At 39.1% G+C, this 14,379-nt stretch overlaps 1 protein-coding gene across 1 annotated transcript; it reads right to left on the reverse strand.

The window, feature by feature from the left end:
• Window positions 1-6,813: 6,813 nt before the first annotated feature.
• LOC121439003 (melanoma-associated antigen B5-like) lies at window positions 6,814-12,875 on the reverse strand. The gene is made up of 3 exons (XM_041639497.1): window positions 12,835-12,875; window positions 10,011-10,136; window positions 6,814-7,555 (listed from the first exon to the last, which is right to left on the reverse strand). Exons 1-3 carry the CDS (start codon window positions 12,873-12,875, stop codon window positions 6,814-6,816), a joined length of 909 nt encoding a protein of 302 aa, XP_041495431.1.
• Window positions 12,876-14,379: the final 1,504 nt, after the last annotated feature.

Raw genomic sequence — 14,379 nt, forward strand, 5'->3', positions numbered from 1 at the left:
ACAAACAGGGAGGCTCTGTTGTCAATCCCTCTCTTGTTTTTCCAATGATGGTAGCATGGACAGAGCCAGATTATGGCTTTTTTTCCCTCTACTGAAATGGTGGTGTAGTGTTGCTCAAACATGTTTCTATTGTTGTAATAGAATATGACATTCAGGGTAATTTATATAGATGGAGAATTTGCCAACTTAAAGCTCTAGAGGCTAAGACATTGACAGAAAAAAAGTGGGAAGTAAACTTGAATGCATAGGCACAGGAAGCTATTTCTTAAATATAACACCAGTAGCACAGACACTGAGAACAACAATTAATAAATGGGACCTCCTGAAACTCAGAAGCTTCTGTAAGGCAAAGGACACAGTCAATAAGACAAAACAGCAGCTTACAGAATAAAAAAAAGATCTTCACCAATACCACATTTGACAGAGAACTGATCTCCAAAATGCATAAAGAACTCACGAAACTAGAAAACAAAATACCAAATAATCCAATTAAAAAGGAGTACAGATCTAAACAGAATTCTCAATAGAAAAAAAACTAAAATGTCTGAAAGACATTTAAGAAATTGCTCAACATCCCTAGCAAATGCAAATCAAAATGATTCTGAGACGGTATATCTTACTCCTGTCAGAATGGCTCAGATCAAAAATACTGATGACAGCCTATATTGGAGATGATGTGGAGTAATTCCTCCATTGTTGGTAGGAGTGCAAACTGATTAAGACTCTCTTTCATTTTTTAACTCCTTCAAAAATTTCATCCAATGAGTTTGGACCATATTCATCCCTTCCCCAACTTTTCCCAGACTCACCCCACCCCATTTCCTAACCACTCAATTTTGTGTTCTCTTTGCCTTTTACTCATCCATTTTAAACTGTGCTTCCCATATATTCATGTAAATTTGACCTTCTACTGGAGCATCTACCTATTGATGTCCTTTCTGATGGGAACTACCTGTAGAGTTCCCATGTTAAACAGAGTATTTCATTTGAGAAATGGAAAATGTTCAGAATATAGATTTATATTAAATTCATCAAAGAACCATTGTCAAGATATACATAAATGAATTAATTGTCCATGAACAAATTTATCCTTAATCACTCCTTCAAAGTTTCACTAGTCACACCTGATAAATCATATGAGAATCAAATTTTAACATGAATTTTAACAGTGATATATACCATAATAGATATAATCCCATCAATATTGACTCAGTGTTCTTAATTTGAAACATTTTGGGGTAGTCAACTCATCTCTCTTAACTGATAATGTCTTCTTATAATAACTCTGACCTCTCTCAGATCTACTTTAGAGAAAATATTCTATCTACATGGAGTTTGCTAACACAAAGATCTGTGGCAGAGAAGTTATGTACTCATGTTGGTTGCCATTCAGTTAAAAGTTGTCAAACTGCAATCAAAAACATCCTTTTAGATATCATTCTAATACAATTGAATCTACTTTTTCAAGGGGAAGGCAAAAAAGTACAATGTAGTAACTTCTCTATATCTAATCTTAAGTAAAGGTCATTCTTCATATTTCTCAGAAAGATTTTGAGGAGAATATGCATAGACCACCTGCTATGCAAAGAGTGTAGGCTAACAGTGAAAATAGAATGCAAGGCACCTCCCTTTCCTGTCCAAGTGGAGCGTCCCCCATGTAAACACCATCTCTAAGTTACTTATGAAAGCACTTTGCCATTATGAATTGAAAGTATGTGATCCTTAAACTACCATGAAAAGTTATTATGAAATATAGGAGGGGGTCAGAAGAGATGTCTCAGTGGTTGAGAATACTGGCAGCTCTTCCAGAGGACCAGGGTTCAATTTCTTGCACCTACATGACATCTCTTAACTGTCTGTAACTCCAGTGCCAGGGAACTTGTAGTAATGAGGCGAGAAAGCCTGCTTTTTGTGCTACTCGGCTCCCACACGACTAGCTTAACACCCGAAATAACAACACACAAAGTGTATTCATTTAAACACTGCCTGGCCCATTATCTTTAGTCCCTTATTGGCTAACTATCACATATTGATCTAACCCATTTCTAATATCTGTATTGCTACTTGACTGAGGCTTACCAGCATGAGTCTAACCAGCGTCCTTCTCAGAGAAATGAGAAGAGTCATGGGGTCTGCCTGACTCTGCTTACTTCCTTCCAGAATTCTGTTCTGTCTACTCCACCCACCTAAGGGCTGGCCTATCAAAAGGCCAAGGCACTTTCTTTGTTAACCAATGAAAACAACACATAGACAGATGACCCTCCTACATCATTTCCCCTTTTTCTGTTCAAACAAAAAGAAAGGCTTTCACTTTAACATAGTAAAATTATATATAACAAAACAGTTTTCAAGCAAGAATTACAATTACAGTATTTAGATCTATTTTATCTTTTATCATAACTAAGGAAAACTATAACTATCCATTATTCAACTCGATCAAAGACTCCAGAAGGGTATAATATTTCCTAAGCAAACAAGAAATAAGCAACTTCTAAAACTCTAGAAATGACAGAGACATCTTGCTGCCTGGACAGTCACCCAAAGTTCTTTTGTACCATTGGGGCATCCATCTTCAGCCTACAGGCCCATAGTTTCAGCAGACATTTCCATGAAGCAGGAAATTTCAAAGACAATTCAGTCACTTTCTTCTGTATCCTGCAGAATGTCTCACAGACTCTTTCATGAATCAGGAACCCCAAAAGACTATCTCACCTTTCGGCAAATTCAGCAGTCCTCTCTCTGTGGTTCTTTGTGTCCAGTTTATGCTTCAGTCAAGGCAAGATCAGTTTCATACCCAAATGGCTATCAAACTCCATAAGGAGCCTCTTCGATACCCATCTTCCTCTTGAAGTATACTAGTGCTGCCAGGAGCAGACGTGTCTTATTGTCATGAAAAGTCCTAAGTTATTAAATCATTAAATGCCATATTCTATAGTCTTTGAGAGATATGAAGAATGTCTATCTGATTGAAATAGATCTCTGCATATGTAGAAATCTAACTAACATGACTACAAGCTTGACTATTAATGCTGATTATCCATTAACAACCTATATTTCCTAATGATACATTACATACATTTTTAATGAACTAAATAATCACAATACCTTAATCAATATCAGAAATACATACACATATAATAAAATTGACCTTAAATTTATATGAAAAAAGCAAAATTTCTACCAATGTAAATTATTCATCTCTATATCATATCCCCCTTTAAATGTAAAAGAACATTTATAAACAATATTTGGGAATATAGGTGCAGTTATTTCTCTCCAAACTGCTTCCTGTTACATGGGGGTGCTATTATTTAGGTCTTGCACGGTATAACCTGTGTGCTAGGTACATCTCAGTCACCAGTTGAGTGAAGTAATTTTTTGAGGGTGTTCACAGCAACCTTTCAGGAGGGCATGGTCTATCATACCATATTGGAACAGAAGCAATCCATAGGGTCTCATCCTCTGTGAAAACAAAAGAAGAACCTCCTTTCCAAAGCATCATATCCTTAGACACAAATTCTGAAGTCAAGATAGCTTTATAATATACATCCTGGTTTAGTTTTGCAGCCCACACAATGAACCGTCTCTCTGTACTTAGCTTTGTCACAATCAAAAAATTCAAAGAATATACAATATACAGAATCCAAACTCTCTGTGAATATTCCATTTTTGCGTGGTTTATTTTTATTTCTTTTAATCTATAACTATCTGTACTCTGTCTCTTTAAAACTTTACCCTTTTTAAGGCATTGATTTTATTCTCTATATTCTTTTTTTCTTCTCCCTCCCAAGCCTATGTATGTCTATCTAACACTAGGACCCATTTAGACTTCTTTTATGTCTGAATCTGTCCTATTGCATTGTCTGTTTTTGCTTGTGCTTTTAAATCACTAAGCGCTTAAGAATCTAAGCTGTGGCATTCCTAGGTCAAAAACAAGTACTGCCTGCTTGCCCCGCCTGGTCCAACATAGCGGAGTCACTTGCGCCTCTGAGTCGTGCACTGCTAGCCTGGCAGAGCTACTTGTGCCTCTGGGCCACAGCAGGCAATGTCCCCCTTTTAGGCACACAGCGAGTTTAATTGCCATCAAACAAACACTAACCCTTTACTCCAAATGCTCCATTCAAAAGCTCTGTCTCCCACAGGAGCCAGACAGAGATCATGATGGTAGAGATCGTGGTGGCAGCACAGCCCAGGAAGCCAAATTTTAAAACTGTGCATTTCTTTTTCACCTCCAGGTAGGAGCCACACTCAGCACTTTAACTCTGAGAATGAGCTTTTAATCTCAGTTACAGCCTAAACTGCCAGGCAGACCACTGCACATCCTAGAAACATCTCTGTGTATGGTGGTGGGAATCTGCCATGCTCTCCCGCTTGTGCACACCTAGTAAACCTGAACTCGCCACCTGCCCAAGTGCAGGTAGGGAGTGCTGTGCCATTGGCATCATCTCAGAGTTCTTTCTTCCTGATTCCGAGTGGGCATAGAAACATCCGGGCCCAGAAAAGCTCCATAGCTAGAGATTGCACTGGTGGCAGGGCCCAGGAACCTTCATTTTAAAATTGCATGGCTTTTTTTCCTGCTAAGGCTGCTGAGTCACGAAAACTTCTCTGTAGCACACCCTAGCAAACAGACAAAAGCTGTGTTAAACTCTCTCTCCTTTTTAAGCCCTCTCAGGTTTTTAAGTGGATTTAGTCCATCATGTTGGAGCGCCAAATGTAGTGACTAGGCAAGCAGGCCTGCTTTTCATCCTGCCCGGATCCCTCAAGGCTACTTAACACCTGAAATAACAACACACAAAGTGTATTCATTTAAACACTGCCTGGCCCATTATCTCTAGTCCCTTATTGGCTAACTATCACATATTGATCTAACCCATTTTGAATATCTGTATTGCCACTTGACTGTGGCTTACAGGCATGAGTCCAGCCAGTGTTCTTCTCAGAGAGGAGAGTCATGGCATCTGCCTGACTCTGCTTTCTTCCTCCCAGAATTCTGTTCTGTCTACTCCACCCACCTAAGGGCTGGCCTATCAAAAGACCAAGGCACTTTCCTTATTAACCAATGAAAATAACACATAGACAGATGACCCTCCTATATGCACATAAAATAAAAATGATGGGGAACCTCCTTCAGCCAATGACCTTTAAGAGGCTGTACGAGGTTGGGGTGTGACTTAAGAGGCTAAAATGCCTCAGTTATGGCCAGTTCAGCCTCTTCTTCCTGTGCTCCACACCTTGATGTTGGACCCCTGTTCCTGCCCAATGAGTTTTACCTTTTAATAAAGAAAAACCTTAGAATACTCTATTCAGAAGTATCTTGAGATTATTTGACTCGTGTTTCCCCAATTTGACAAGTTCAGCACCATAAAAATAATTAAAAACATAACTGGATGATGGTGGTACACAACTTTAATCCCAACACTCATGAAGCATAGGCAGATGGATCTCTGTGAGTTCAAGCTCAGGCTAGGCTACAGAACTAGTTCCAGGACAGCCAAGGTTACACAAAAAAAAAAACCCTGTCTCAAAAATGTGGTGTCATAGCCGGGCGGTGGTGGCGCACGCCTTTAATCCCAGCACTCGGGAGGCAGAGGCAGGCGGATCTCTGTGAGTTCGAGACCAGCCTGGTATACAAGAGCTAGTTCCAGGACAGAGAAACCCTGTCTCGAAAAATCACAAAAAAAATGTGGTGTCATTATAATGATGGACTTCAGAAGTATTTATAATTTAATATTTAATGATGATGTGATGGTGGGCCACCATTTGTGGATTCCTAAACCTTTAACAAAATAGTATAATTTTTTCTTCCTCTATCTCTCTCCATATTTCCATCTCTCTTTTTTCCCTTCTCCTTCCCTCCCTCCCTTTGTCCTGTATCCTCCCCTAGCTTTCCCTCCCTCTTCCCTCTCCCCTCATCTCCTCCTCCCTCTCTTTGACTCCTTCCTCATTTTCCTTCTCCCTTTCCCATTCCCTTCCACTTCTTCCATCTTCCTCCCTCATGTTCCCTCAATCCCTGGCCCTTTCCTCATTCTTTTCTTTCCTCCCTTCTTCTCTATAGGTCAGGAAGTATACCATCCTCAGGAATTAGACATCTAGACAATGTGAACTTGTAGTTCCTAGTCTCTGAAATTTAGAAAATTAAGTATCAGTTAGGGTGAGGTATATCTCCCAACCACTTCACATTTTATTATAGAAACCAGAAGATGTAAAGATTTTGCACCTTTACTCTGAAGCACATCTTCTGAGGTTATGTATTTACTATTTTTGCAAGTCCAATTATCCCACCACCTACAAGACCAAGGAAAATGGTATATACTATTATTATATCCTGTTATGTAATTTAATCTTTTCCCCAACATCCCATGTTCTTAATTCAGTATATTTCCACTTAATGGCTTTCATAAGAAAAACCCTCATTCACACTTTTTTTCAGTCTTCCTTAACTAATAAAGAGGAATTAAACATCACAGTGGTTCAGCTGAAGTTCTTAGACTTAAACATTCTAAAAGCAGAAGTTAGCAGTTTATCTTAGCATCCCTGTTTGACCAAGTGACTTATAAAGAATGTGTGCTAAGTGAACATTTGGAGAAGGTAGTAAGAACAAATTCTGAGTAATGTTAATTTAATTTCTTCAAATTTATTTTATAAGTCAAGAATAAAACTTAGTTGCAGGTAACTTTACCAAACCACATAGTAAAAACAGAGAACAAAAACTAAATTTGACTATCTTTTCATCCTTCTAATAGTATAATTATTTCAAATTTTCAAGAAAACTTTTTTCATGCTGTATGTCCTTATCTGAATGACTGGAAAACTTCAAACATCAAAAGGGATGGAAGAACTTGCTGGTAATTTTACTGGGGAATCTCTACTAGCAGAGTCAGTGGTATCAGAACCGCCTTCATCTTGGGCTTCTGCTCGTTCTTGCTCATTTTTCAAAGACTTGAAGTAAATGTCAGCGATGGCACTAGGTGTTGTTTCATTTATCTTGGCCAAAAATTCCAGGACTTTTATCTTGCTTATTTCAGCATAGGCTTGGGGACCCCACAGGAACTCATAGCGTGGAGGATCACTGTTGGCCACCTGCCGGTACTCCAGGTACTTCAGCTTCACAAAATACTGGGTCATGAGCTTCCGGGGCTCACCAAAGATGCGGTGTTTCTTCCCTGGATAGATCTGCCTCTTCCTCAGGATTTTCCATATGTCTTCTTCACTGGCACAATTACCACTCACGAAGATGATACTCAAGACACTCATCAGGAAACCAGTCTTGGGTAAGCCTTTGCCAGCACGAATCCTCCCATTGTTGGGGAGCTTCAGCTTGCTGATGAGGTTGTATGAGGGCTCACTGGAGTTGACTTCCCTCACTTCCATTGCAAAGGCTTCCTCGAGCTTCTCGGAGGCTTTCCTGAAGATCTCAGGGAAGTCATTTTCATACTTCTTGGTGATAATCTTCAGCATTTCTTCCTTGGTACTAGGCTGCTTCATATAGTAGTTGTGGAGCAGGCACCGTAAGAGCGCCACTGCCTTTTTGGCTATCATATCTTGGTGCGGGCCGCTGGGGCAGGGATTGAGCTCAAAAGGGCATTCTTCTTCTTCTTCTTCTTCTTCTTCTTCTTCTTCTTCTTCTTCTTCTTCTTCATATGTATCATTTTCCTCATAGAAACTTTCATCTGATTCAGAGGAAGAAATACTCAGAGCAGTTGAGGCAGATGGTGCTGCTTTTTGAGGAGCCTTTAGAGTGCTTGAAGACTCAGCCGCAGGCTGGCTCTGGGAGGCAGCAGAGGACTCTTCTGCAGCCTCCGGCCTTTCCTCTGCTGGTTCCTGAGCACCTCTGCAAGCCTGAGCCTCACCTCTGGCCTGGGAGCGTTTCTCTCGGGCATGGAGCTTACTCTTATGGCCACGAGGCATGATGACTCTGGCTAAGGACAAGAACAGAATATGTTAGAAGGGTGCTGGTGATGAAAGCAGCTGTAAGAAACAGAAGAAGACGATATGAACACTTTAGTCAGAGAACAAATACCTTGTTTGAAACTAAGGCTGCCTCTGCACGTTTCCACTAGTGCAATGATTTTGGAATTCAACATGCTACTGTAATATAAATCTCATTCCCCAAGTAAGAAGGGAGAGGCATATTTTAGACTGGGACTCTCTGTCTTGCCTCTTGTTCTGGGCTAATGAGCAGGGGTGGCAGTGGAGGACTTCTCTTTTGAGATCCCAGGAACCTCTTTCAGTTCCTCTCAGTTCATATTACCAGTTGTAAAGTGTTAGGCCTCTTTCTTTTCCTACTCCGAAGCTGCCATTTTTGTGCAATTCTAGTGTCTATTTAGAAAATATTCTTCTTGTTGGCTACCTGAAATACCCAGAAAGCCTTTTAGTGTGGATTTAGTCCATCCTCCTTACAAGAAAAAAAAAACCCTGTCACTACTATTAGTAGTTTACTCCTGAAACCGGAGTAAACCAGTGGCTCTTCCATCACAACTACCCAGTCAGTTCAGACTGTCCTTAATGGAGGACTTATATAGGTCCTTCTGCATCCTTGCCTTGGTTTCTGGCCATATGCAATATTCTTCGCTATGCTGATTTGAGGTCTCTCTACACACACTGAGTTCCTCATATCCCCGTGTAGAAATGGATCAATAGATTTTCATGGGGACACTCAGGATTGAGGCCAGGGATATGCATCAAGCCTCCTGACTCACCTAGGGTGGTTAATTCCTTCAGAACTCACTCAATGCTGTGCCTTTTAATTTCCTATGCAACATGCTACTCCTTTTGCTTTATGAAAGCAGGTTTACCTTGACAGGTATTTGAGAATCTCAGCTACATGTAAGTCATCTTCACTGGTATCTTCACCTCAGTAAGTTTCCTTACATTTTCTCTTACCATAGGCTTTTCCTACCTCTGTTCCCTGACTTTCTTTAGTGTCTCTTTCCAGAGACTATAGAAGCAAAATGAGTGTGGAGCTCTACTGGTCCGCTCTCCTCAGGACTTCTTAAGACTGAGAACAGTGGAGCCGGAGAGATGATTCAGTGCTTAAGAGTCCATACTGTTTATACAGAAAACCCGAGTTGCATTTTCAGCACCCAAGGAGTATGGATCACGATCACAAGTGACTTGGGCTCCAGCCTACCCAGCACCCTCTTGTGGCTTCTGCCTGCAATTGCACTCATATGCATATACCACATGAAGATAGGGCTAATTAAAAACGAAATAAAGCAGGGAGGTTGTGGCCTACACCTTTAATCTCAACACTCGGGAGGATGAGGAAGGTGGATCTCTGTGAACCGAGGCCAGCATGGTCTACACGAAATAAATGTTAAGAAAAAAAATGACTGAGTACAAGGGTGAAACTGGTGACAGTGGATTTTTTTTTTTATGAGGAATCACACAGCAGAGAGTGACCAATGAGTTTTCTGGATTGGGAACATAAAACTCCAACATTGACAAAGACAACAAAAATGGCGGCGGCAGCTTATTTGCCGCCGCGTCCCGGCCTGTCGTCCCCCCCTCCTCTGCCTGCGCGTGTGCTTTGGCTTGTGGAGAGAGGGCTATCTTCTAGGCTGGCAAAAATGGAAAAAGTCACTCATAACAAGGACCTAGTTTGTGGGGTTGAAGAATACGGACTGGGGAAACTAGTCTCTGTGACTGGCCATAACTAAAACAAGGGCACTGGCGGGCCAAAGGAGATGCAGTGCAGCAAAGGTATCTCCTGTGGTAAATCTACAAGAATGGGTTGCTGATCTCTTGCTTGTGAAGAACTTGAAGTTCTTTTTTGGTGGAGAGAGATGAAGAATTAATTCCCCGTTATTTTGTCTAAGGAGAAGTGATAGTGTAGTTCTCATCTACCGTCATCCAAGTCTAACACGAATGGTTCCTGTGAGGACTGTGGAAACGAGATGACCACTTGTTCCCTAGTGGATATGGCGAGAGATGGGTGGCAACGAGGGGTAGGGGTAGGCAGTGGGAGGTACTCTATGTTGGGAATTTCTCAGTCTCATTCGCCTCCTCACCTTGACTCTGGCTGAAACTTGGACTTGTTTCTTGCTTCTGCTGAAGTAGTGGTTAGCTTTCGACAGAGCTGCAGCCGCTGCTCCTCTGGCCTCACGCCACCTTTTGACGCTCCGAGGAGGACGTCACTGCGCAGTCACCAATGAAAGTAACGTGAAGAAAGAGAGGCTCGCTGAATATGTTTCTCTTCTGGCGCCACCTCTGGTGTGGAGCAAGTGGGCTCCCTGTGAATCTTAAGTCTGAATAGTTGACACTTTGTGCTTTATGTTGACTCTGCTGCCACTCTTGTTAGTAAGACGTCAACACGTTTATTTCTGAGACTCTTGTTGGGGAAGTCCACAATAAGTAGGAAAGCTGGTCGTCTAGGTCTAATCACAGGTACTGGAGTGTCTCTGTGTGAAAAGTTTTGATTGGGTGTTCTCAGTAATTCCCCCAGGTCGTAATCATGGGTTCTATTTTTTTTAATAAAAGATTTCTTCACAAATACTAAATACCTGCACACTTTTTCTAATATTAGAACAAATCTGTTTCTAAAGAGTCTTTGCAGACAAGAAAGCTAAAAATTGAAGCAGTGGACTTAGTGTAGGAAATGTCACTCAGGATACATACTTATTGATTTTTTTTCCTTTTCTTATCATGCACACTTGATTTTGTTAAGCATCTTTTGCTAAAACTCAACAACTAAGGAAATGATGAATCAAGTTATTCTATTAGCTGCTATTTTTCATGAAAATCAAGAAATTTTATAATTATTTTGATTTGGTCCTTGGGAAAGAAAAGTACAGTCTCAAATAAGACTATTTTCTATAGGATGATTACAGAATTAGATTGTGGCCAAATAGAATGCATTTGACTATAATGTTTTATGGAAGATATACAGGCTGAAATTATAGTACAAATATGTATAATTTTTAAAAGATATGACAAATTGAATCCAGTTGTCTTATGTAAATATGTTTTCACATTTTGATCCTTGAGCAGATAGAACTAACTATACATAAAATGTTCAAAGAAATGTATTTGCTTTATTTTATTTTTTAATTTAAATTTAATTTGAGAATTTAATAATATAATATTAATTTTTATTTCCCCCACTGCTTCTCTTTAATCCTTTGAAACAAAGTAAACCTCATAAACTCGGATATTCATATTTTAGAAAAAAAATCATTTCCTCATTATTTGCTCCATTTATTTGATGTTCTTTTTCTCTACTATGGATCCAATCCTAATAAATTCAGCAAAATACTTTAATTAATTATCTGAAATGCACATAGAAGTATTGAGGAGGAAAATAAATAAAGATCAGCATATCTACATAACTGTGACTATAGTGGAATAGCACAGGCCTAGGTGATTTCTGATTAGTAATATATCTTCACTCCATCACGACCATAATAATATGAGAAAAGAGAATTTTATGGTTTGCAGTTTACTTATTATACAGTTGACTTGATGAGGTTTTGTATATTATTAACATTTGTTGCATTCCTTAAAATTCACATATGGAAATACATTATTCTTCTTTACTCTTGCCCCACCCCCACCCCTATTTGTTGGTGTTACTGGGGATTCAACCCAGGAAAACCTATGATTTCCCATAGATACACATATTTTAACAGTTAGAAGCTAAGATCCACATATTACAGAGAACCTATGATATTTGTCTTCTCAGGAATTACAGTATAAAGGAGGATTTGTACTTAGTCCATTTACCACTTCCAATTTTACCAGATGCTCAGGCATTGGACTGTACTACAGATTAATTTTAAACCTTCTCCTATAATGGAGTATTGCTTTCAAAGTTCTTCTTAAACAGTGCTTCTGTGTAGCTTCTACTCACCAATTCTATGGTCTCACATAATTCACATGTTACTTAAATCCAATTGCATCACATACTGACTTGATGTCTCCTTAAATTATAAATAACTTGTCTTAGAAATTTTAATATGATTCTCTGTCAGGAGCCATTTTCCCAAAGATTTTATAGCAGGGACTATTGTCCTGGGGATGTTTGCGGAGATCCCCACACCCCAACTGCATTGAGAACTGTTTGTTGGCAGAGCCCACCCCACACCCAACTATCTTGAGAGCTATCTGTTAGCAAAACCCGCCCCACATCTCAACTATCTAGAGAACTGTTTGTGGTTGTAATCACAAAAGGAACGATCCTGCTTGCATAGAGAACACTAGGTGTGTTGACTTGTGATAGACTCGTGACCTCATGACTCGTGACCAAGTGTCGACTCGTGACCATTGCTGCAAGATCCATTCCTGCCCTTGCCACGCCCCTGCCCCCATCCCAAGCCAAATTCCTCATTCAAGGGCTCTACAAGCCACAACCATTTCACTAATAAAGTCAGGCCTTGACAACAGATCTTGCTTGGCCTCGTTCCTCTTTCCCACCCATGTCTTTTTCAGATAGCACCTCTTTGGGACCCTGGAATAACTGACCCGCTGGGCAGGGTTAATTCTCAATTATTTTTTTCATATTTTCCTGTAATGCATAGGGGTTATTTTAACATTTACCTCATATTATTACAGTTTCTAGATTCTAAAATTGTATGAGAAGAAATGGAATATTTTCCCCATCATTCCCAATATGAACAAAGAAATGTCTACAGAACAATAAGCTGATGTTGAGAATAGATGGACATTGAATAAGAAGACTGGTGTTATAGAAAAGCCGCTAGTTCCTGGCTGCTCAGTCCCAAAATAGCCACACAGAAATTGTATTAATTAAATTACTGCTTGGCCCATTAGCTCTAGCTTCTTACTAACTAACTTTTACATCTAGTATTAACCCATTTCCAGTGTTTTATATTTTACCATGAGGCAAAATATCTGTGTTCCAGCATGTCTGTCTCCATGGTTTATCTTCTAAATTCTGCCTTCTTTCTTCCAGCATTCAATTTAGTTTTCCCTGCCTATCTCTGTTTTTCCCTGCTCTGTTATAGGCTCAAGACAGTTTCTTTATTAACCAATGGTATTCACAGCATACAGAGGAAAATACCACATCACCTCCCCTTTTCTGTTTAAATAAAAAGAAAGGTTTTAACTTTAACATAATAAAATTACAGAAAACATAATTAAGAATTATAGTTACAATATTTATATCTTCTTTATCTTTTATCATAATTAACAAAACTATAACTATCTATTATTCATCTCTATCAAAGAATTCAGAAGGATATAATATTACCTAAGTAAGCAGTAAGTTCTTTTTAAACAACTTCCAAAACTCTAGATTTGACAGAGGCATCTCACTGACTTGACAGTCACCCAAAGTTTTTCTGTAGCATTGGGGCATTTAATCTTCAGCCTACAGGCCCATAGTATCCAGCAGACTTTTCCATGAAGTAGAAAATTTCAAAGAAAATTCCACCTATATTGGCAAATTTCAGTCAATTTATTCTGTGTCCTGCAGAATGTATGGCAGAATCTTTCATGAAACAGGAACTTTAAAGGATCGTCTCACATTTAGGCAAGTTTGGCAGTCATTTCTCTGTGGGTCCTGTATGTCCAGTTCATCAAGTAGTCCAAATGACTAACCAACTCCATAAGGAACCTCTTTGATGCCCATCTTCCTCTTGAAGTAGATTGGTGCTGCCAGGAGCAGATGTGTCTCATTTTCATGAAAAGTCCCAAATTCTTAAAACATTTTAAATTCCATATTCTGAAGGTCTCTAAAAGATTTGAAGAATACCTATCTAAGTGAAATATATCTCTATATATTTTGAAAACATAACTAACATGACTACAAGCTTGACTGTTATAGTTGACTCTCTATTAACACATATTTCTTAATTATATGTTACATTTTTAAATGAGCTGGACAAACACAATACCTTAATTAAGATCAGAAATACATATGCACAGTATAATAAAATTGACTTAAATTTGTATCAATAAACCGAGATTCATGCCAATCCAAATCTCTATAGCATATCCCTCTTTAAATATAAACAATCATTTAGGGAATTTGGGTTTAGATCTCTTTAAACTACTTCCTGCTGCTTATTGGGTGAAGTAATTTTTGAGGGGTATTCAAGGCAACTTTTCAGGGTGTCTTGGTCCATCAATCCATATCAGTCTGGAAGGATTCCACAGGTTCTCATCCTCTGTGGAAACAAAGAAGAACCTCTTTTCCAAAGCAACATATCCTTAGACTCAAATTTTGAAGTCAAGATACCTTTATGTTGGTTACTTAGCTCCTTCACAGTCAAAAAATTCAAAGAAAACACAATAATATATGTAACCCAGACTCTCTCTGTATATTTAATCTTTATGTGGCTTATTGTTCTTTACTCCTTTTAATCTATGACTGTACTCTGTCTCTTTAAAGACTTTATTTTATTTTTTATAACCATTTAC

Source organism: Microtus oregoni, unplaced genomic scaffold (assembly GCF_018167655.1).
Source record: "Microtus oregoni isolate MIOR12 unplaced genomic scaffold, Mior012 000059F_ref0000304, whole genome shotgun sequence".
NCBI lineage: Eukaryota > Metazoa > Chordata > Mammalia > Rodentia > Cricetidae > Microtus > Microtus oregoni.